Consider the following 22870-nt stretch of genomic DNA (forward strand, 5'->3'; position numbering starts at 1 on the left):
GCATCTGTTCCCTGTGAGTTTTTAGGGGTCTGTGTGTGTGTTTGTGCATAAGATGAGTCACAGTGACTCATGCTGTTTATTTCGACTATGAAGACTCCAGTCTGTTCACGACAGTTGGTTAATCACAATATGCATGTGTTACATCACTGCATTTAGTCTGCACTGAGGAAACACCTGTGTGTGTTTGGGTTCACATTTTTAAGATGATCAAAGGGTTAGACTTAAAGTGTTGTAACTGTTCCAGTTCCGCAATTTTTTTGTGAGTGTGTGATTATGACTCTAAGAAATATTAAATCAACGGGTGCACGATAAATGTCAATATACATTAATAAAACGTGGCAGATAACTATTCTGAATCGCACAGCCGATATTATTCACAGCCATTTCATGTACTACGGCTTTAGATCAGTAAGTCCTTATCGATCTGAAATCACTGTAAGTTTTAGTCGTTTATAACATGCATTTGAAAAAGCAACACTTGCCAAACATAATCATTATAGATATTCTTTATTATCATGAAAATACCTGAAAAGGTTTGAAGAACAGCAATATAAATATATCCTTAAGCCATTTCCTGGAGCTGCTTGTCATGATTCTTCGTCTACAGCGCATATCGAGTTTCTGCACGAGAGCGCCCTCTGGCTTTTGGATGTAGCGGCATTTCACCGTATTTCATTGAGAAGCATAGCAAGCATCATCGTCCGGGGCATTTTAGGAAAATTTGATATCAAAATTGTAAACTATTTCAAAATGTGCTTTCTTTCTGTGTTTATTTTCCAGCAGGATCTTAATGAGTGTCATGAAATAATTAAAAACTCCATAGACATGGACAGACTGAATCAGAATGTTCCAGAACATGGCCGCCAGACTCATCAGGTCTTACAGGTGAGCAGAGGAGGTGAAAACATGTTCACAAAAAATATTTGGGTCATACTTCACAATAAACAATACAAAACAATTAAAAATAAAAAGTTGTAACTGCTATTTTAATGCACAATTAACTAACATGAACAGTTATTTTGATGTTAACTAACATTAACGAGGATTAATGAATGCTTAAAATTAAAGGAGCTGGTTACATTCTAAGTGCAAATAGCATATTTTTATGGTGATAGATGCTATTTACACTAAGTGACAATATCAGCACTTTTTTAGTTCATATTAGCTAGGCATTTACTAATGTTAAAGGAACATGCCCACATTTTGAGAATTTGGCTTATTCACCGTATTCCCCAGAGTTAGACAAGTCCACAAACACCTTTCCCATCCCCGTGCGTGCAGCAAATCTGCCTGACGCAGCCCCCGCTAGCCCAGCCCAGCACAGAGACCGGAAGCGAACGGCTCCAGCTAGCATACTGCTTCCAATAAGTGACAAAATAATGCGAACATTTTCCTATTTTGTGTTGTGATTTGTATAGTCACATCGCTTCCCCAAGTAGCAGTGCTTCGCCTTCTGAGAATATAGTTCCTAGTTTGTATACTGTTAAAAGATGGCTGTGTCTCATATGACTTTGTTATTTGTACACGGTGTGACTATACAAATCACAACACATAAATAAGAAAATATTTGCGTTATTTTGTCACTTATTGGGAGCAGTTTGCTAGCTGGAGCCATTCACTTCCAGTCTTTGTGCTAAGCTAAGCTAGCGGGGGCTGCATCAGACAGAGTTACAGCACGCACGGAGAGGAGAAAGGTATGTATGGGGAATATGGTGAATAAGCTAAATTCCCAAAATGTGGGCATGTTCCTTTAACAAATACAACCTTGTTGTGAAGCGTTACTGTATTTTGTATTAAAGTTATGCACGTTTCTTCAACCTATCTTCATTCTTTTATTCCTCCATCACATATTTCAGGGACCCATAGGCCTAATGTATCCTAAAGCAAGCCTTCGCTAATATTATAATTTTTTATTAACAACAGATAAATTACACATAAACCCATTTGCAATAAACACACACATACAAGGAAACATGACCACTAAAGTGATTAATGTTTGTGTAGTAAAAATCTATGTGAAAAATGTCAAAGGACAATAGAAATACTGTAGCTCTAACATCAGGAGATGACAGGGTAAGATATAAAGCTAAAACAAACTACCGTGACATTTTATTATTTGAGAAACCATATCAGAGATGGACAGGGACTTAAAAAACAGCCCAGGGACTAGCATTCTATAATCTACACAGCAGATCCCATAAGACTTCTAGAAAGTGAAGAGACCCATGGGCAGACAGACATAGGCAGCATGGAGGGGTTATTACATTAGGAGCTACTCGTAAAATGACCCACTAGGAAACAACTCCTTAGTCTTGTAAAACTACTATGAATACAGTAGAGACTATCTGCTATTGTAGCATAAATAGGCTAGCCTGGTGATGTCTGAACATCTTTAAATCTTAATTGTATTGTGTATACATTTGATCCACAAGCCAACTTGTGGTTTCATTGGTCGCAAAAACAAGTTAATTCTTGTTTCATATAGAGTTTTACATTCCAGATGGAAAGAAGAGTTTGATGTTGCATTTTATTTTAGCTAGCAAAATAAAAGATACTGCCTCTTTCATCATAGCCATATAAAGGCACATAAAGTTAAATACCTTTTTTTAACATTCTCTTGGCAGTTATTACCACCATGCTACACCTCCCTACTTTAAGAAACGTTCAAGCATGTTTTACGCCCATGCCGTCCTTGAGAACCCGCAGCTGGGACATGCTGAGATGGAGTATGTTTCTTTATTGCTCTTTATTGGCCTAGTCCCTTGTCTTTCATCTAATGGCTAAATCCTGTTAGCCTCTTAGCCTGCATGGTGGTACCTGATGGAGCTTAACCCATTTATCCTAGTTAGCCTTATAGTCTGTCCCAATACTCGCAGGGCCTAACTGAATTAGACTAATCCTGTTTTGGGAGCCCTGAGCAGTCATCCAAAAGAGTCACTTTAGTTGTGATCAAAGGACTGCTGCTGTAAGAAAGGATCCTTTAATAATACATTATTATACTGTGGTAAGTAAATTGTTCATGGAGGGTGCGTTTTTTAGGAGAGTCGGATTTCCGTAATTTAAGTTTGAACCTCCCCAAAGATCAGAATGAAAGGGGAACACATTCTTTTATATGCAAGTATAATATAGCAACAGTTGGTCAATATCAGAGAAAAATTGACAAAACATGAATTATCACATTATAATAACTTTATAATCACTGTATCAAATGTATCATTTTTACAATGTCACTTTGTAAATCACACACTGGTACGAAGGATCTGTTAAGTTTGTTGGGCTGTGTTTACTGTTAGTCTTAACTAGAGCAGTAAGTCCCAATAGAGCTACTTGCTTAAACTGTGAATATCACATGTAGTAGATCATTTATTGTTGTATTTTTCCATGTGTTTATAGAGTACACCACTGGACCTGATTGAAACAGGCAAGACACTCAAAGTCCAGGCAGAGCGCCCCCATCTTGTCAGTCTGGGAAGTGGCCGACTGAGTACAGCAATAACTCTACTGCCCTTGCCGGAGGGTGAGTTTTATCACTTTAACTATAATTAAATGCAGTGCATGTCCTCGTGAAGCATCCTGAACAGATTCTGTCTGCTCTGTTTCTGAGATTACCGTTAGACACAGTCATTTAACAAAGGATGTGGTTTGTTGCAAAAATTGTAATTAGTGGCCATGCCTTTTCCTTAAATACGATCTGTCTGGCAGGGGAGATGGCAATGGAAAAAAAAGTGAACTCCATTTCTGTGTGTGTTTTTGTTTGTGTGTTTATATGTGGTGAGGGGTAAGAAGGCCATGAGAGAGGACACATTTCACTGTAATGTCCCAGTAGGCTCTCCATAGCTTGGATATGGTTCATCACATAAAGAATGACAACTAGAGGACTTCTCCTCCCTTGATATTGAGGGAAAACTAGAGCACGCATGCAAGGAGTAATCCCATAGGACGTGTACTATTAATTTATTGGGAATGATATGATAATGTTGGGGTGTGACATAATCTAAAAATGTCAAATGGCAATTTCTGCATAATGAACAGAGATCCAATGCATAGCCTATATCCTATATAAAATATATATGAAATAATTGAACAAAGATCCTATAAATATCATTTTTATCAGGTGTCAACTGTTTCTTGTAAAATGCATTCAGAATGGCATTGGCTTTAGAATAGAATGCAGAATTATGGGGCTAGCCTATGACCCAACTTTGACACAACCTCCTGTTGCTTCACACTGTGTTGACTACATGCACATTTGTTTTGGGGGGGGGGGGGGTGTGTGATCTTGAATCTGGAGACCCCGTTGCTTTTTTTTCCCTTTTAAGTCATGTCTGGACTCACAATAGCTTTGGATTATGGCTCTTTTACTCACATCTGCTTCATAGACACTTTGAATGAAATTCTTTAGACAGAGCCAGTCACTGGAGGAGGGAAAGGTCTGTCTTGTCCTTAAAATAAGCTTTGTTAGGAGAATAACCTGCAGTAGTACTACCACCATCATTTATTTTTCTTATAAACCTCATCTTACCAAAACATCATTAGTGATCGAAATTTAGCCCTATTTAAATAATCTGTGTCAATTAACTGAATGTACATCACATTTCAGGAAAGACTACACTTGGTCATGGGAACACAGACATTAATATTCAGGGTCCGGGTGTTGCTGCTTTACACTGCTACATTGAAAATGTGGGTGGAGTCATCACCATGTACCCCTGTGGAAATCAGTGCTCGATGGATGCCCTTCCTGTTACCAAGCCTGTTAGACTCACGCAAGGTAAGCAACAGATTATTTTTTGCCATTTGTTAAGGTTTTTAGGTTAAATTCAAACTTAATATTTCCTTCTTAATCTCTTGAACAGGAAACAAAGGAATGATTTTAAAACATAAAAGTTCAACGTTTATTATACAGTTTATCTTTTACGTAGATTTGCATTTGAGCAATACAAAGTTTTGTGCAACAAAGGCAAATTACATTTTCAATCTATTTTGACGTCAAAAATGTTTGTGTTTAATTGAGGGTCAATCAATAGATTCCTGAAATATAGCCTGCAAATGAATGAAATTTATTTCTGAATTTTGTTTCACCCATTGAGGACCTTGGTCATGAAGTCATAAAGTGTTGACAAACTAGTTGACAATGTTTCACTGGATGGTCTGCTGGGTTGTAACGTTAGAAAAATAATAATAGTAATACTAGTAAAAACAGTAGTATTAATACTTACATAATACAATAAATATTGCTGCATCAGATTTTTTCTAGCACCGATAAACTGCTTCTTTTTTACAGTTTTAAAGAAAAGTTACTTTGTATAGTCTACACTTTTTGTTGACAAGGGCTTGTTTGAACTCCTTTTGAAACAAACTGACATGGCACTACTCTTGAACTATTTCAGGCTGTCCAATCTGTCAGTATTTGTGCTATTCACAGGTTCAGGAAATTGCCATGATAGAGATGGGGGTTTGTTTGAACTTCCCTTTGAAGAACTTGACCTTGTTCTGTTGAAATAACCCTTATGGTCTATTTCAGGCTGTTTAGTTAGAAATCACATTGGTACACTGAAACTAGTATTTAATCTTTTATAGAGATGCTCAATTTGTTTCTGAATACGAATTTATTATTTGTATCAATATTAGCAAACGAATATGACTGAAGTTAATGTGTGTGTAAAAATGAATGAATAAATAAATAAATAAATTTAATGTGTGTAATGTGCTCCCTGTCAATGTGGTGAAAAAAATAATATTTTTAAGTTAAGCTAAGAATAATTTCTTAAAACCAGCTGGAGTAACGTGTAGTGATATTGTTGGCCCAGTTGAGCTGATTTGCATCCCGCACCCTGCCCGCAATCTGTGCATGACAATAACATGAGACAGCCGGCGTGAGGACAGCTGTCCACCGTGCCACCCATGCGACCTCCAGTGCATTTGTCTTATTGATGCTTCTTCACTCCTGCTCTTAAAGTGTCCTAGTTTAAAGCAACTAATATATTTTAACGCAAGTTGTTTAAAATGAAAGCAAGTGTTAATCTTTAAACACACCTGAAGTCGTCCGGAGAATGCTTTATATATTTCTATACAATGTGACTGAGACATTTTGGTGTATTCCTCTCTGTGGGATGCTGATGGTAAACGGGCAGGTGACAGCTGCGCTGTTTTGTGTTGTAGCAGAAGTTAATGCGTGCGCGCACTGTCGTTGCGCGTGTCATTTACATCACAAAACCTACGGACAGCGACACGCGCGGTGCTCCTTGTCCACGCGACAACACTGAGAGCTCGTCTAGTCTCCACTACGGTCTCCGTTTTTATCGTTGTTTAATGTCACCTGGATAAAAGTGTGATTTTGTTCTCAGTCTGGTAGGTGAAAACACTTTATCTTGTATCTTTCATATTTTTGCGGTTGACATTTTGCCTGTTCGCCGGTTACGCTGTAAAACGAAACAGTTTATTGATTAACAAATCCAGTGCTGTATAAAGTTTACTGGCGATCACGCACACGTGTTGACTCCTATATACTTTCTTGTTTTAAAAGTTTGGTATCTGCAAATGTTAAATATTTGTAATTTATATGTAATAAAACTATTATATGCCTGTAATTAACTGTGTTAACTAGCATCGAAACGGTTCACTCGTTAGCTTGAAGAGAACAATAATGCTGCCTGACTGAAATGTTTTCTGCAAAGCTCCTTTGAAAGAATGCACACTTTGGAAAGTGCTACAGAAATAAATTATAATTTAATCCATGTGTATAATTTGCATTAAATCCACATTAAACTACCCGGCTTTCTATTTTGTTGAGTCATGCTGCTAAATATTGCGGAGTGCGGACTATACACCTAAAATCTTGTAATGCAAAAGTTGTAATGCAAAGTTTGTAGTTTTTATGGTACGCAGCGTGTTGATTTGTATTTTTCAGTTCTAGTCCAAAAATGTTTAGGACTTTGACATTTATTATGCAGTTAACTGAAATGCTTTTCTGTAAGGATTAACCACTTAAAATACACTGTTTTACATTAAGATGATGCCGTTAAATATATGGATGACCCATGCAAAAGTGGGACTATGTTTTCTCTTCCAACAATTCAATAATTTCATGACATTTATGGATTCTGATGTAAGTGTTGTTTTCATATCCCCTTTTCCACTTCCCTGTAAGTCACCAATGACTCATACCTTTCCTGTATTCTTTCTTTATGCCAATGTTCATTATTGAAGTCTGGATCATAATTCACTGGCATTATGACAGACTCTGCATTGATCCCTCTGTCCTATTTATCATCGCACTTTCATAAGGGCAGAGGAAGAAGTGTGTGTATGTGGGTATTTTTGTTTCTTTGTTATCTAATAGATTATGTCAGATTTAGTTTGTACTCTATAATAATAGTAAGATAAGCCATGATATCAGGTGCAATAAAACATAAACACAGATGTACACCAGAAACAATACAGCTCCAAAACAATGTGTGCGTAACTAACACTGATTGCGCTTTGTTTGGCTTTGTCGTGTTTTCTTCACACACTTCTTTTGTTTCATTTAGATGTTCTAGATTGTCCTAGTTTTCCACAGCATGTTTTTATTTATAAATTCACTCTTTTAGTATTTGTCATGCTCAGATCTCTCAATCACGTGTTTTTTAACACAGTTTTAGCTTTTTGGGTCTCCTCCAGTACCAAAGTTAAGAAAAAGTAATCTAGTTTACCTTTCGCTGGTATGGGGCAACTCCACCCTGTAAGACTGAAAAAGTAAAAGGTCATTGAAAATGTCAACCATGTCTTCATAACATTGTGATAGGGAAATTCAGAAAGAATGAATTGTGTCCACTAATAGTACTGTTATTTAGCACTGGCCTGCAAAATGACAAATTATGAATGCAGATGTTGTTTAAGTGCCTTATCATGTACTGTACGTCACTGTGCATGTATCATAAAAAAATTTTTATGTTATTAAGGAGGAGCTTTTTGACTGATTTTAACTTTTTTTTAACTTTTTTTATTTGTCTCAGCCCAATGACATGCATATTTACTCTAAACTGTTATGAAGACTACATCCCTTCTTCTATTTTTTGTTTTGCTAACATATGCATTTTCCTCTCAGGGTGTATGCTGTGTTTTGGCCAGTCATCCTTTTTCCGCTTTAACCACCCAGAAGAGGCCCTCAGGATGAAGAGTTTGATGCCAGGTGGAAGTACTGGACTTGCTAGTGCCTACAGGAACCACTCAGGTATACATGCAAAACCTAAATCATACTGACCTAGAAACAACACTTAGAAATAAAGAGAGAGTTGCATTTATGAATAAAGGCACATTCAGTCAATGTTATTACAAAATGTTCCAGACACTTCAGGGCTGCGCAGAGTCAAGAGTCAAACATTATGGTGATGAAAGTGCTCCATAGTTTTCTGATCTGGGAAGGAGTGAGAATAAAAGACGATGGTGTGTGCAAACGCTGTCTATTACATTTGTGTATGTTGTTTGTAGGGGAGTGTCCTGTCTCAATATTTTCTTGCGTATGCGCTGTGGTACGCAGAACGTCCACACGATCTCAAAGCTCAAAGGGATGTGAGGGCAAATGCGTGCACGGGCATACCGCATCATAGGTAGGAAGAGAGCTCGCAGACAGACTCACACCAGAACGGGTATGTGTGGGAAACACTACTGTTAACCTTTCGTTAAGTCATGATGAACATGATCAGCCGTTTTCTCTGTCAGTAACATCCGTGACTGTTGACGTGTACGCGGAGTTAAAATACGTTTCACTGTTATGTGAGAGAGGCGCGCTGCACGCAACATGAGAGAGGGGAGGGGGCGCGCTGTTGAGGCGCTGCACGTAATGAGAGAGAGAGGGAGGGAGGCGTGCTGAGCGCTCGCTACAATGAATGAAGACGTTTTAAATAGTAAAATAAAAATGTAAATGGGAATCATGAAAAATCTATTTGTGGCGGCCAGTGTTGATTCTGTGGCGGGCCGCCACAGATAAATCAATGTATGGGAAACACTGCTAAAGAATTGTTTTCTGAAGGTGTCATATCTCCTACATGAGCACCTTGGCTAAATGTAAGTGAATAATTTGTCCACAAATTCGATCTAATTAGTTAAGTAATATTGCAATTTCCACTTAAGTACTTTTATTGGATTTTTATGCATACACATTCATCTTGCACTACATGCTGTGCCATGGCTCTGTATGCAATAACACGTTTAGTGTGTGGTTAAGTGCACTGTTGGCCATGGCTGCAGGGTTTGGGCAGTACATTGAGCTGGTATAGAGTGTGCAGTATGAGTCATCCCATAATTCCGCGTCTGTACGCTCTGACCTTTGTGCTGAGGGTGGGAGTGTTGCAATTCGCAGTCTGTGGGCTGAGCGCCACACCCAGTCCCAGTTTAAGCATGTGTGTATGAAAAAGAGAAAGAAGGGGGCGAGCGTTTGTGTGCATCATGCCCAGCCCTGCCTACATTACTGTAGAGCAAATGTGGTTTAAGTGCATTATGGTCCAGTTGGTTTTAAATATAGGAAATTTAAATATATCAATTTGTTATATAACAATGAAAGAATATTCAAAATTCAAATTTTTGTAGATCCAAAAATATTATTAAAACTGATCTGCTCTGTATTTTCCACAGAAACTCATGGGCAGCACAATGGAAACCATCTTTCACTGCATGAGAAAACTCGTTCTGGACAAGGCACTCTTGTTTGCTCTATTGAGAGAGACTTTAAGGATATTATGAGCTCTCTGTCTATGGATGAAGCCCAGGCTTCTTCCTCCAAGCTCCGTAAACAAACTTACCACCCCAGTCCGCAATCTGCCATGCTCAATGGGGGTGTCCACAATCTTGTCTCCTCTCCAACCAGTCCTGGGGCTATGTCGGTGAGCTCCAACTATAAAAATATCAGTCCTCCCCTTTCCACCCCATCAGGGGATAGTTTGGACTTAACTAATAATCGTTCCACGAGCAACATCTTCACTGTCCAGGCCCCGGTGCCGCAACCACGTACTTTTGTATCCAATTCCAGTGGAGGACTAAAGGATCAGGAAAGTTCCAGGCTTCAGAAGAAAGGCTTTACGGAAACCCCTTCAAGCCCTACAACCAATCGTAAAGGTACCCAAAAGTCTGTCACAACCTCTTCCTCACCTGTGTCTTCCAGCCCCAGATCCAGTATTGGATCCTCCAGTCAAGAAACTACTTCAACTTTTCAATCCAACCAGCCCCACTCACGTGCACTCCTTCCTCCAGAAAGTCCCCAGTCAACTCGCCGTGTGGTGGAAACATCCAGCATGCGTGATCTTCCTCCTCTCAGCCCCTCGTCATCACGAAGAGGTATCCTAGGAGTGCCTGTTCTCCCCGGAGCTCTACCTGCTGTTCCCTTGACCTCTCGTAGCCAACCAGGTCGGAGCGTACCAGAGAGTCCTCGACTCCAGCGGCGAATCACAACAGAGGATGAAGTAGTAAATTCCAGGTTGCAAGCCAGAAGCCCATCTCCTGTATCAGCTCTTTTGAAGGACCATTCAGGTGGTCCTGGAGGAAGGCAGAGGGGAGGTCTCACACCATCTCTGAGCTCCCAGACTGGGGTGTCCCCTCTCACCAGTCCCGGGAACCAGAGAAAGAACCTTAGGGAGCCACGGCAGGCCCCGCCACGCACACGAGAACGCAAGAACAGCATATCAGAGGTCAGCGACAAAGAGGAAGACTTATTGGAGTACCATCGCTGGCAGAGGGAGGAACGCATGCGTGAGCAGGAGATGGAGAGGCTGGTATGTCTGCATGTGTTTATGTTTATACAATACAAGTCAATAGAGCGATTTCAGTTGCTTTAGTTCTACGTCTGTAAATTGTATGTAGTGTTTGTGAAACATATGGAAATATAATTTTTATTTTACGCAAGTGAATTGTTTTTGGTGAATGTATATATAAATTAGGTTTAATGCATGTGAAACTGAATACGCATGTGTGCATCATATCTTACACGTGAATACTTAAACCCCATTCACACAGACCTTTGGTCCCAGAAAATACCCGTAAAATTGCTAGACAAGCTTCTGTGTAAACGCAAACAAGTCCCATAAATCTTCTGAGATTGTTGCCGGAAAGATGACACGGTAAGTAAGATACACGGAAAACCCTCAGTGTGAACAAGAAGCCGAAACAATGCCGTAATGGGCGTGTCGTAGTGAGGACAAGTGTGTCATCACAACAAAATGGTTCAGCTTTTTAAAACGAGAGATTTACATGCATAACAACATTCACGACGAGAAATGTCCCAAACTAGACTGAAGCAGTTATCAGGAAATGATAAATGAGACGCATAAACATCTCGTGTCATATAGGCATGGGCCGGTATAAGATTCTGGCGGTATGATAACTAGGGGTGGCATGGTTCACAAAACCCTCGGTTCGGTTCGTATCACGGTTTTATGGTTACGGTTCTCGGTTCAGTACGGTTCTTCTTGTTATTTTTTCTTTTAATTTTTTAACACTCCAGAAATGTATTATCTTATTAATGTATTAATTATCCATATTTTAGGATAGAGTATTAAAAAGTTGTATCATGTAATCATGCACAAACTGAATTTGACTAAGCACATTATTGAGACCATCTCTGAGGAAAGCTAGGTGAGATTTTGATACAGCAAGAGGAAAGACATTGATGATTTCAACACGCTTTTCATTTATTTGGCAAAAATATAGACTGTGTATTGCCATCTACGTGAACTTATGTGCCTTTTTAGCACACAGAGATAACTTGCATTTATCAAACGTTTATCATTGAGAGGTTGCTTAAATACTGCAGAGAGTATGTAGACGAGAGAGAAACATAACGTTTACACATGTAATATTAAAAATCCGTCTCTTTTGTCCACTTCTGTCCTGATTACTTTGAGGGGCAATTTATGAAATAAGATCGCACAACTTTCACACGCTAACAACATGAAACTACGCAGAAATCAGCCGCTTTCATTTTATCAATGAAAGGCTAAAAATAGCGCTCTTCACCGTATGTTCCCGGCAGAAGTCAGAAAAGACGTAAAACAATTGTGTTCAGTACCTCAGATTAGATAAATGGGCGGAGAGAAGGCTGTCGCGTGTGGCTGTTCGAACACATTCAACCCATAGACTGCAGTTCTATCTATTGTTTTATTTCTGCTGTCATCATAGGTAACATGAAATAAAAAATGTTTCCACACACCAAACTTATACGACGCTGGCGCATCCTCCAACTCCGGGCAGACTTCCTTCCCACTTGCCATTTCTACACGTAACATGACCCGCAGCACTCACTCTCCACATCAGTCACCTCTTCTTTCGCGCAATTCGCGAAAGGGAAACACGCTATCTGAGGTCACATACAGGGCACGAGGCTACATACATTGCGCATGGCACGCTCTGAACCGAACCGAACCAAAGAGCAGAATTGTCAATAATTGAATTGAGTGAAACTGAACAAAGGTCTGGAAGAAATTTAAGTCCTTACTTTCAAATTTAAAGGTCCCGTTCTTTTTGTATTTTTGAAGCTTTGATTGTGTTTACAGTATGCAATATAACATGTGTTCATGTTTCACGTGTAAAAAAACGCTGTATTTTTCACACAATTTACTTAATTATATAGCGCTGTTTTTACTGTCCTAAAAACAGGCTGATGTCTTCCTTGTTTTATGAAGTCCCTCCTTCAGGAATACGTAACGAGTTATGATTGTGTAGTTTGTTTATTGTGTTGTGATTCGACAGCAGCTTAGCTTGCCGTTAGCTTAGCTGGCAACTGACGTATTCCTGTGGGCGGAGTATAGTCAAAAAAACTGTTCTACCGATGTCATAAAAGCAGGAAGTAGAGGGCTGTAGTCCAAACTGGCGTTCGCTGAATTGAAAGGCGAATTCTGTAAAAGAAAATATATCGCCTTGCAGGGAACTTTGAGCTTTATCATTTTACATGTATTATTTATGCTATTATAGCAACATTACTAGGGTTTACAAAATGGAATCAGAAAAAAACGTGACCTTTAAAGACAAGGGTCGGTTTTACTTTGAAAGTGACACATTTTTGTTTTGTCTTCATAAAAGTGAAAGTGAAGAAGTTATGAATTGCTTAGTGTGTAGTTGAGGCTTTGAGTGGCGTTTGAATTGAACTCAGAGCTTGAGCAGTTGGGGTTTGTATGGGCGAGAGTTTTCTGGTAAAGACATACAGCAGTCAGAAATAACACACGGATGTACATTCCTGAGGTCTTTTTTAAATCCCATGTGCAGAACGTGTGGCTGCCCGAAGACTATATTTACCCATCACAATCTCAGTGCTTTGAGCAGCTCTCCTCCTCACAAACATGTCTGCACACACACACACACACAAACACACATACTGCCCTCCTTCTGCAGTCTGAATTGTCTGCACAATGTATGGGGTCTACATTTATTGCACACACATCATCTCTCTTTTATTCAAACCAATTACAAATCCCAGTCACTCCGTCAGTGCATGAAAAATTCCCACATGGAATCATCATTCATCATCCGTGTTATTCACCGTCTTATTTACCCCTTAAATTATATCCATCTTCTGCACTTCAAACCGACTGATTAATGATATTTGCATGATGAAGTAGTGTAACCTTCACTTAGAAATACAGCACGAAAACCTAATTATACAGTGAAGCAGCTGTCACAGAAGAGACACATTCCTGTTATTCCCTCGAGAAAAACTATTTTAGGATGCTAGTGTGAGAGAGAATAATGAAAATTAATACAGGCTAGGAAGTCAGGTTCAATAATATCTCAGTACCGAGAGCATTAAAATGTATTATTAACATACTTTTTCACTCAGTGTTTGAGTTAAACTTTGTCATGTGGTCTTTGGTCTGTCTGGCACTGTTGTCATGGTTACAGCACATCTCTATCCAATGGTGTGGCAACTGGAAAGGTGGTGCTAGTTTAGCAGTTTTGCCCAAACCTTTTGTCCTACAGCACTGCTGAAGATGTATTTACATTCAAAAACCATTTCACAATGCCATCAGATACACAGATGCTGATTTCAGTAGTGTGCCCTTACAGTGTGATAGTGTAAGCCATGTGTGAGCACAGATTCAGTGATTAAAGACAGGATAGATGTGATAGTCACTGAGGATGGAGGAATTTTACATCTGGTGCTTGACCTGGAAAAACATTTGGGTGATAAGTAAAAAGGATTGGCAAGGAATAATAAAAAAGCTAACAAAAAGCAGATTTTTTTCTAATACTCTTAAGAATAAATAATATTAAATCCCCTTACATGTACTGTATGCATGTCTGTGTTTACTCAGTTCTAGGTCATAGCCCAGTTGTCTTGAAACTTTGTGTTTGCTGTGTTTTATAGTAGCATTGCTGGGCTCCACCCACCTTTTATTACACAAACACACGTGTATTCCTTGTTTATCTTCAGATTTTACATGTGGACAATTTGTTAACTTAGTTACATAACAAGGCTAAATACATTTACACTTATTCATAAACACTTTTATCCAAAGCAGCTTACAAATATTGGAGAATTTAACATTTTGTTACAGACCCATGTCTGTAGATGGTCTCAACAGCAACAACATAAACAAACGGCTTTTGTCGACTAAACGCAACTTCCGGTAGACTTCCACATAAAGTCTATAACAACAGAGTAATTTTACAGTAGTTTATTTCTGATAACAAGGGATATAAATGACAGGTAAATTACCTTTTTCATATATCTAACACATATCAACTATTACACTGACCTAATGTTACTGTGTAAAAATGAATGTATACGATTTTAGCTACAGGTCCTTGAATTCTTGCCTGGCTGCCAAACCTCTCCGCACAGTTGTGATCCATGCCCGTCATGTCCCCTCGTCTTTAGCAAGCCAAAACATTTTATTTCCGACAAGGTATCGGTTTCAGAGATCAGTTTAGCCACCAGCCAGACCAATAAATAAATACAGTCCGGAAGTTCACTTCGGTTCAGGTTTGTACTTGCAACAACACGCGCGTGCCTCAGATGAAACGAGTCTCCATAGAAATAAAGTTTAAGCTAGGGAAAGATGAACAACATAAAATAGATTTTTTTAAGCTCCTTATGCTTCTTTGACACAATGATGAATGCTCCACTTGTACAGTAAGTCGCTTTGGATAAAAGCATCTGTTGTATGAGTACATGCAAATATAAACAAAGTTAAAGGGATAGTTCATCCAAAAATGAAAATTCTGTCATCATAAAATATACATTTATAAATAAATATATTTACGCATGTGAATGTTTCACGTTACATATATAAATGTGGGTGTATTTCAGTGGCGGTTCGGAGTATCGTGTGTTGCTTGCGTTTTCAAAATATGTGTTTGTTGCGTCATGTAAACCATGTGCATCACTTGTTTTGTCAAAATAAGTGCCTGCTGCACACGCATCAAAACCGCTTATGATAAAAGAGACGCTCACGTTCACAAAATACACGCAATACACTCCCTTAACAGTAAACTCTGATTATGCATGAGATTATGCGAGTATCTGAAAAAACGCAAACATCTCTTTTATCATAAACACTTTAGACGCATCTGCAGCAGGCACTTATTTTGACCGCGTGAAGCTCGACATGTCGCCATAAACATTTCCATTAAAAATGCAGTTTAAAAAAAACTCACACCAGCGGGACAGTTGTGACATTTTAAACCAGCCCCTGAAAAGTTAAAAACACGAAGTCTTGGTAAATTCCATACAAACACTCCACTGACTTTCCCATTGTAAAGATACTGGTATGTCGCTGTGCTTTTATATTTGTGCATTGAAGACCCGTCACTTTCAATCAACAACACAAAATGATTGAATATATATTTGAAGAGTTTCGTTGCAAAACGAGATAACCACCGTTTTTTTAATTGTTCAGAAATCTCGTTTTTTGGTTGTGCATTCCAATTAATTTCAATGCAACTGCAGTTGGTTTGTTTTGATTTAAACCTTCATAACTTAAAAAATACAGCTAAGTAGCACCATAAAACAAAATAATAACATGATAACATAATAATAAACATGTTTTGACAAAAATGTTAAAAAATGGTTTTACATCGTTTTGCAACGAAACTCTTCATTTTCATATATCAAGCCACTTCTTAATTTCATCCTCACACTGGTTCATACATAGCAGGTGTAGTAAATATTAACTGTTTAAATCATGTTTTATGTGTGCTCCCACTACACTGTTTTCTACCGGCTGGCTATTCAACCAGAAGTCTAGCACAGGAAAGGAAATACGTCACATCACTTACTTCCGCATTTGAGAAAAAGGTGGATATTCAAAAGCTCACTTATATTGTGTATGCGATTAATCGTGAATAATCTTTGCACATCACTAATTTTGATAAATGATTTTTGATAAAAAAATCTGCACAGTTGACAGTAGCATTGAATTACATAGTATTAGTTTTTCTTACTTTGGCAGTTAATGGTTACCCTCAACTGTGTGGTTACCATCCTATCCCTTTTAATAGTGGAAAGTAAGTCAAGTGAATGTGGAAAAGGCATATTTTCATGTGTGATGGTTTTAGTAGAAGAAAAGGGTCTATGGAAATAATCAGGAAAAGTGATTATTTTGTAAATACCTAAACAAGACTAAACAAGAATATTAGTAACACTTTATTTTACGGTGTCTTTGTTACACATGTTACATGTAATTATTATAGTAATAACAGGTAATTATGCATAATTACATAGAACTAATCCTAAACCAAACCCTAATCCTAACCCCAACCCTATAGTATGTACATGTTGTTGATGATTATTACTTAGTACCTAAATATATAACTACACTGTTACAGTGATGCCGTAAAATAAAGTGTAACCAAATATTTCATTAGTCAAATGTCAAATAAAAATATTGACAACGAATGTTTACAAAAATGTACTTAGTTTTAATATATTTACATTTATCATTTTGTTCATTTTCCTGTTGACACACCAAGAAAGACTTTTTTAGTTCCCATCCCACAATTGAGAAGCACTGGAACCACACCAAAATGTGTCTGGCTCCAGAGCTGGAATTTAAGTTGGAGGTCATTTTACCTTTTGTTCTCATCTGAGTTGCTGTGAAACCTCGGAAAACTAAAACATTTCATAACAATTTCCACATGAGGGCAACATAGCATCAAATTTGAGTTAGTTTTTTTTGTCTTTTGTTTACCCAACAGAAAATAATTTCTGTATGTGCTTAATACAGATGTACAGTTTTTAATCGCATGTTTCTTTGTGGATAAAGCTAAGAAACTGATTAAATGAATATACTCATCTTCCATTAAACCAAAAAGCACAGTCTCTTTCCGAAAGGGTAGAGAGTATTAAAAAATGCAAGATGATGAAAAGGCTCCTCGGTATTAGTTAAGCTGGGTCTCACACACTATCCGACAGATTCATTTGATTCATTGAACTCGGTTTACACCGTAAAATCTATAAATCCCAGGAGAAAAGATAAAGTATTCACTTTATTACCTTGTTTAAAAGACAGCTTTAGTCTCAGGTTAACTGACCATTGAACATTTGTGCTTAAATAAAGGAGACCTGTGTTTTTGCACACAGATGTGAAGTGCTCTGTGCTTTGTGTTGGTCGGTGTCGTGGCATCTTTAGTATGCACAGCAGCTGTGATGACACCCTCTTTGTTAGGGAAGAATGCTGTTGTTATGTTCACTTGCACTCTCCTGACATGGGAGACCTTGTAAAAAGAAACAGCATATGTTTTAAAACGTACCATTGGTTGGCAGTGGCGGCCGTTGACTTCTCTTCCGAGGGGCGCAAATTCAAAATATGTGTACTGTCGTTACAATTTTTTTTTTTTAGCATTTTACAATTTACAAATAATGTATCCGTGTGTGTGCACAAATTGTCGGAGGTCATTACCAGAACTTCAGTTATGCCATAGACAAGTTTAAGTTACAACTGTCTGCATGTCTCATGTTTAATTGTACAATATGTCTTCCTGTAGCTGTACTAGAGACACCAAGGTCACAAGTTTCATCCGAAGGATTCAAACTGTTAAATGTATAATCAAACTGATACCCATTAAATAAACTGTAAGTCGCTTTGGATTAAAACACCTGCCAAATGGATAAATATCATGTAAACTGAATTATGTTGGTCATGCATTAATAATGTCTTAATTAACATCTTGAATCTGGTCCGATGACATAAAGAGCTTTAAGTTATTTGTGCTGCCAGTCTTATAAGTGTACCATCCTCCGCCATGCTATTTTAGTAATGCCACTGGTGTCATCTAGCCAAGCAGAGCTCGGTATTGTCCATGTTAAATATAATGAGCCCGAGTGCCTAGAGCGCTAGTTAGTCGGAGTAGAGATATGAGAGGAGTCTGCAGCTCTGGCAGCCTGTAAGTAGAGAGCGTACACACACATACAAGCAGACCGTTTGTAGAGCGATGGCAGCAGCTGACTGTCACAGCCGAGCGAGAGGTTGCTTGAGTCTGGTCAGAGGTTGGGGGGTAGGGGCAGGAATGATCCAGGGCTTGCGGCAAAAGTGCCACGGAAAGTGACTAAAATGCCCAAGGTGTTTAAAAAGTGAATTTGTGAAATACCCTGGTGGTAGATTTATATGCTTTGTGTGTGAAAACCTTATATATTTCAGTATATTTTGTTACAGTAAACCGTTACAGTAGTATAGTATACTTATATTTAAATGGCTGGCATGCTGTGTGTGTTTTTATTAAATATTGCTCATTAATAAAAAATGATAATTTGTGAATCTGCCTGTGAAATCCAGGCTAAGTCTCATTAAAGTTTGATTTTAATCATTGATTTTAATCTTTGACATGGCCTTATTCAAGCAATATTAAATATATCAAGGTTATATTTTCACAGATTTTTTTTACTTTATGAAGGAAGATTTTATGTAAAAAACAATAAATTACAAAAAAATACTTTTGTTGGGTTTTCAAACACATGGTCACATTCTTGAAACTTATTTTATGTTATTTACATTAACTGGATTTGGGTAAATTATTTTAAAGTGCATGTGTGTGAGAACACTGTCACATATTTTAGGTTTTTAATTCATACTAATTCATAGACACTAAGGGGTGGTTTCCCTGACAGTATTTAAGTGTAGTCCAAAACTAAAATGCCTACACTGCAAAAAATACTTTCTTACTAAGTATTTTTGTCTTGTTTTCAGTATAAATATCTAAAAAGACTTAAAGGTGCAGTGTGTAAATTTTAGCGGCATCTAGTGGTAAGGTTGTAAATTACAACCAACGGCTCAGTCCACTGCTCACCTCTCGTTTTTGAAACAAATAGAGAAGCTACGGTAGCCGCCACCGGACAACCAAAAGTTTGGGCTCCTGTAGAAACATGGCGGCCCAAAATGGCGACTTCCATGTAAGGGGACCCTCGTGTATGTAGATAAAAACGTCTCATTCTAAGGTAATAAACACATAACGGTCCATTATGAAAGGTCTTTATACACCCCTGATAATATAGTTTTGTATATTATTTTGCATTTCTGTCAAGAGATCCTTCTTAAAATTACACACTGCACCTTTAAATCAATTTTTCTTTATAAGAAAATGACCCAAGAAAATAAGTCTAGTTTTTAGACAAAAACTATACAATTTAAGTGAATTTGTGCTTATAACAAGCAAAAATATCTGCCAATGGGGTGAGAAAATTTTGCTTGAATTAAGTGTTTAAGAAAAAAAGAAAACTTATTACAAGATTTTTTTCTCATCCTATTGGCAGATATTTTTGGTTATAAGCACAGTTTCACTTGAATTGTGTAGTTTTTGTCTAGGGCCTAGACTTGTTTTCTTGGGTCATTTTACTTGTCAGGAGGAAGCATCTTAATTTGAGAATTTTTGGATATTTATACTGTAAACAAGACAAAAATACTAAGTAAGAAAGTCGTTTTTTGCAGTGCATTTGAGCTGACTAAAAACAGCTTGCATTTATATAAAAATATATCAGTGCCATTGTTTTTGTAATGTTTTTTGTAAGACATGTTTGTAAAAAAAAACTACTTAAATGTCATAATATAACTATTCCTGGTTTAATCTAAACCCTTTCCGGGGAACTATGAATCCACAGTAATGTTACGGGACGTTATAGGGGGTGACTGTTTGCGTGGTGTACACACAATGTAGCAAATGGTCTTTGATATGTCCTGTTGGTGTCAAGTTGCAGTTAGTTTAGACCAGCATGACCACATGAACCTCTTGGGAGACTGAGATTGTGTATGTCTGCATTTACGTCACAGTTACACAATTTTAGATCACTATGTGAACTGGTAAAAGCAGCATGCAGACTAAATCCTTTTTCTCGTGTGTGTGTGTGTGTGTGTGCTTGTTTGTTTGTAGGAGAGGCAGAGACTTGAAACCATCCTGAATTTGTGTGCCGAGTATAATAAAAGTGACCCTCCAGCTGGCGTGGACGCAGGTAGGGAGTGTCTGTTTCCGTGTATGGAGGAGGTCCCGGGTCTACGACCCACCCCTGACCCTGTGGCAGCCCACAGCTCTTACAGACAGAGAGAGAGTGAAGAGGAGAACTTGAAAGAGGAGTGTAGCAGCACTGAGAGCCAGCACCAAGAGGTACAACACACAGACACAGAGACACAAACATTATCAAAACTATTATATTCACACTATTAGAGAGATATTCACACTATTAGACTAACAGATTGATATGCACATATGCAAAGAGAGAGAGAGAGAGAGAGAGAGAGGGGGGTCCAAAAGTCTGAGACAACATTGAAATGCTGGGATTCAAGATCTAATTTAAACCTGAATATAATGAGACAGTTTTAGGTTTTAAAACAATGATACCAAAGTAAACAATGTTATGATGTAAAAATGAATAAGTAATCTGAGATTTTGCCGTAATCCTAGGTTGCTAATTATATGTGACCCTCAGTGGCGGCTCGTGACTGCTCATCCGAGGGGCGCTAATTCAAAATATGTGTTCGGAGTGTCATGTGTGTTGCTTGCATTTTCAAAATATGTGTTTTTTGCGTCATGTGAACCATGTGCATCACGTGTTTTGTCAAAATAAATGCCTGCTGCACACACGTCAAAACCGTTTATGTTAAAGAGATGCTCACGTTCACAAAATACACGCAAGACACTCCCTTAACAGTAAACTCTGATTACACATAAGATTATGCGAGTATCTGGCAAACGCGACTCTTTTATCATAAACCTTTTAGACGCGTCTGCAGCAGGCACTTATTTTGACAAGACACATGATGCACATAGGATCTCTAAAAGCGTAGAACACGTATTTTGAAAAAAGGAACCACACACATGACGGGCTACTACATACATGTTGTGATGAATTTCGCATCGAGCGCCCTCGAAAAAAGAAGTCACCGGCCGCAGCTGGTGACCCTTCTTTCATATTGAGTCGGGTCATGTCAAAGATTGAAATCAGTGTGAAATCAATGATTGAAATTTAACTCCTAATCTCATGATTAGATTGAGACTTTATCTTGGATTTCACTGACAGGTTTAGAAATATGCAAAACCGTGGCAAAAAAGCTAAATCGTTGCTGCCAAAGTCTTTAATACATATTTTCCTGCTTCCATTAAAGCATCCAACATGTTAACATTCTCAAATGATGTTGGAATAACATATCATCAGGTGCTGTACAAACTGCAATACCATCTTAAGTAGATGCTGTCATTACAACTGAAGGATTTTAGGATCTGAGTTTATTAAAAGCAGCATACGTGCATGTACTCGGATAAACACTTGCACATGCTGCTTTAAAGAGACTCAGATCCTAATATCCTTCACAGCAAATACTACGATATTCTGAAATTCAGCCATTTATAATTAAGATAGTTGTGTGATAATATATTTTGTAAATATATAAAATGTACAGCATTGTGCAAAAGTTGTAGACTACCACCACCATTCATTTTACTCCATTTGTTAAGCTACAATCAGAAAATACAGGAAATATGTAAACAAATTGCAATAATAATAATTTAGAACAAAATGCCGCCTTCTGTCAAAACTCAGTATTTAGTGTGACCTCCAGTGGCACTAAGCACATCTTAAACTCTGAGGAGACTGAACTCCTGAGTTATTAGTTGAGAATTAGAATTGAGGGTTTCGTTTCATTTAGGTTTAAGAGAGCCTGCAGGGTCCTGGTATTGCCCAAGTGTAAGAGCAGGTCACAGTTAATAATTGACACTTTAGCTTATAAATTTATTCAGTTTTTTAGTACTGCATTAGGGCTGGGTATCGATTCAGGTGTTCCAGATCGATTCGATTTCGATTCACAAGCTATCGATTCGATTTCGATTCTCGATTCAATTTTCGTTTCTGGTTTTCGGGTTGGTTTTTATACTCGATTCTCGATTCAACTCAATGAATATAGATTAAATATAAATACTATATTAATAAAAAAGTACAGTGACCAGCAGTTTACAAGTGGGTAATTAATAAAAAGAAATTAAAAGCCACAACACTATCGTCGTCGTCTTGCTTGCCGAATCTAAAATGCTTCCATACCTCTGACTTTTTACGTGAAGGTGGCATCAACGTTGATGAAGCACCTGAAACCGCCATTTTAAGCACTGAATGAATGACAGGCTCGCCTCTTGATCCTTGGTAACATCGCGCAAGGCAAAAAACAGGCTGACATCTATTGAAGAAGACTAGTAATTAGATTAACATTAATCTTACGTTCAATGTTTGCGGAAATAAATATGAAAAAAAATTATTCTGCTCTTTGAGAATCAATATTGAATCGACCACGTAAAAAAAACGATTAATCGAAAAATCTATTTTTTTGCCCAGCCCTATACTGCATACAACCTGTATTTTCTGGTTGTATTTAAGATTCTGAGAAATAATTATATGGTCTCTATATCATTGCCAAACAACAAATGTAAT

At 37.9% G+C, this 22870-nt stretch overlaps 1 protein-coding gene across 20 annotated transcripts in view; it reads left to right on the forward strand.

Annotated features, from left to right (window-relative positions):
- Window positions 1-22870, forward strand: part of phldb1a (pleckstrin homology-like domain, family B, member 1a) — a 63753-nt gene that overhangs the window by 16349 nt on the left and 24534 nt on the right. For 14 of the 20 annotated variants that reach the window (XM_055199364.2, XM_055199370.2, XM_055199377.2 and 11 more), the window contains 6 exons: window positions 781-885; window positions 3394-3517; window positions 4601-4771; window positions 8090-8215; window positions 9616-10748; window positions 20329-20559. In XM_055199364.2, coding sequence (XP_055055339.2) covers window positions 781-885; window positions 3394-3517; window positions 4601-4771; window positions 8090-8215; window positions 9616-10748; window positions 20329-20559 — 1890 coding nt within the window. Of the gene's footprint in view, window positions 1-780; window positions 886-3393; window positions 3518-4600; window positions 4772-6147; window positions 6352-8089; window positions 8216-9615; window positions 10749-20328; window positions 20560-22870 lie in introns of those variants that run through there. The other 6 variants (XM_055199366.2, XM_055199371.2, XM_055199363.2 and 3 more) reach the window with 3 other exon arrangements.

The sequence above is a fragment of the Misgurnus anguillicaudatus genome, chromosome 22 (genome assembly GCF_027580225.2).
Source record: "Misgurnus anguillicaudatus chromosome 22, ASM2758022v2, whole genome shotgun sequence".
Lineage (NCBI taxonomy): Eukaryota > Metazoa > Chordata > Actinopteri > Cypriniformes > Cobitidae > Misgurnus > Misgurnus anguillicaudatus.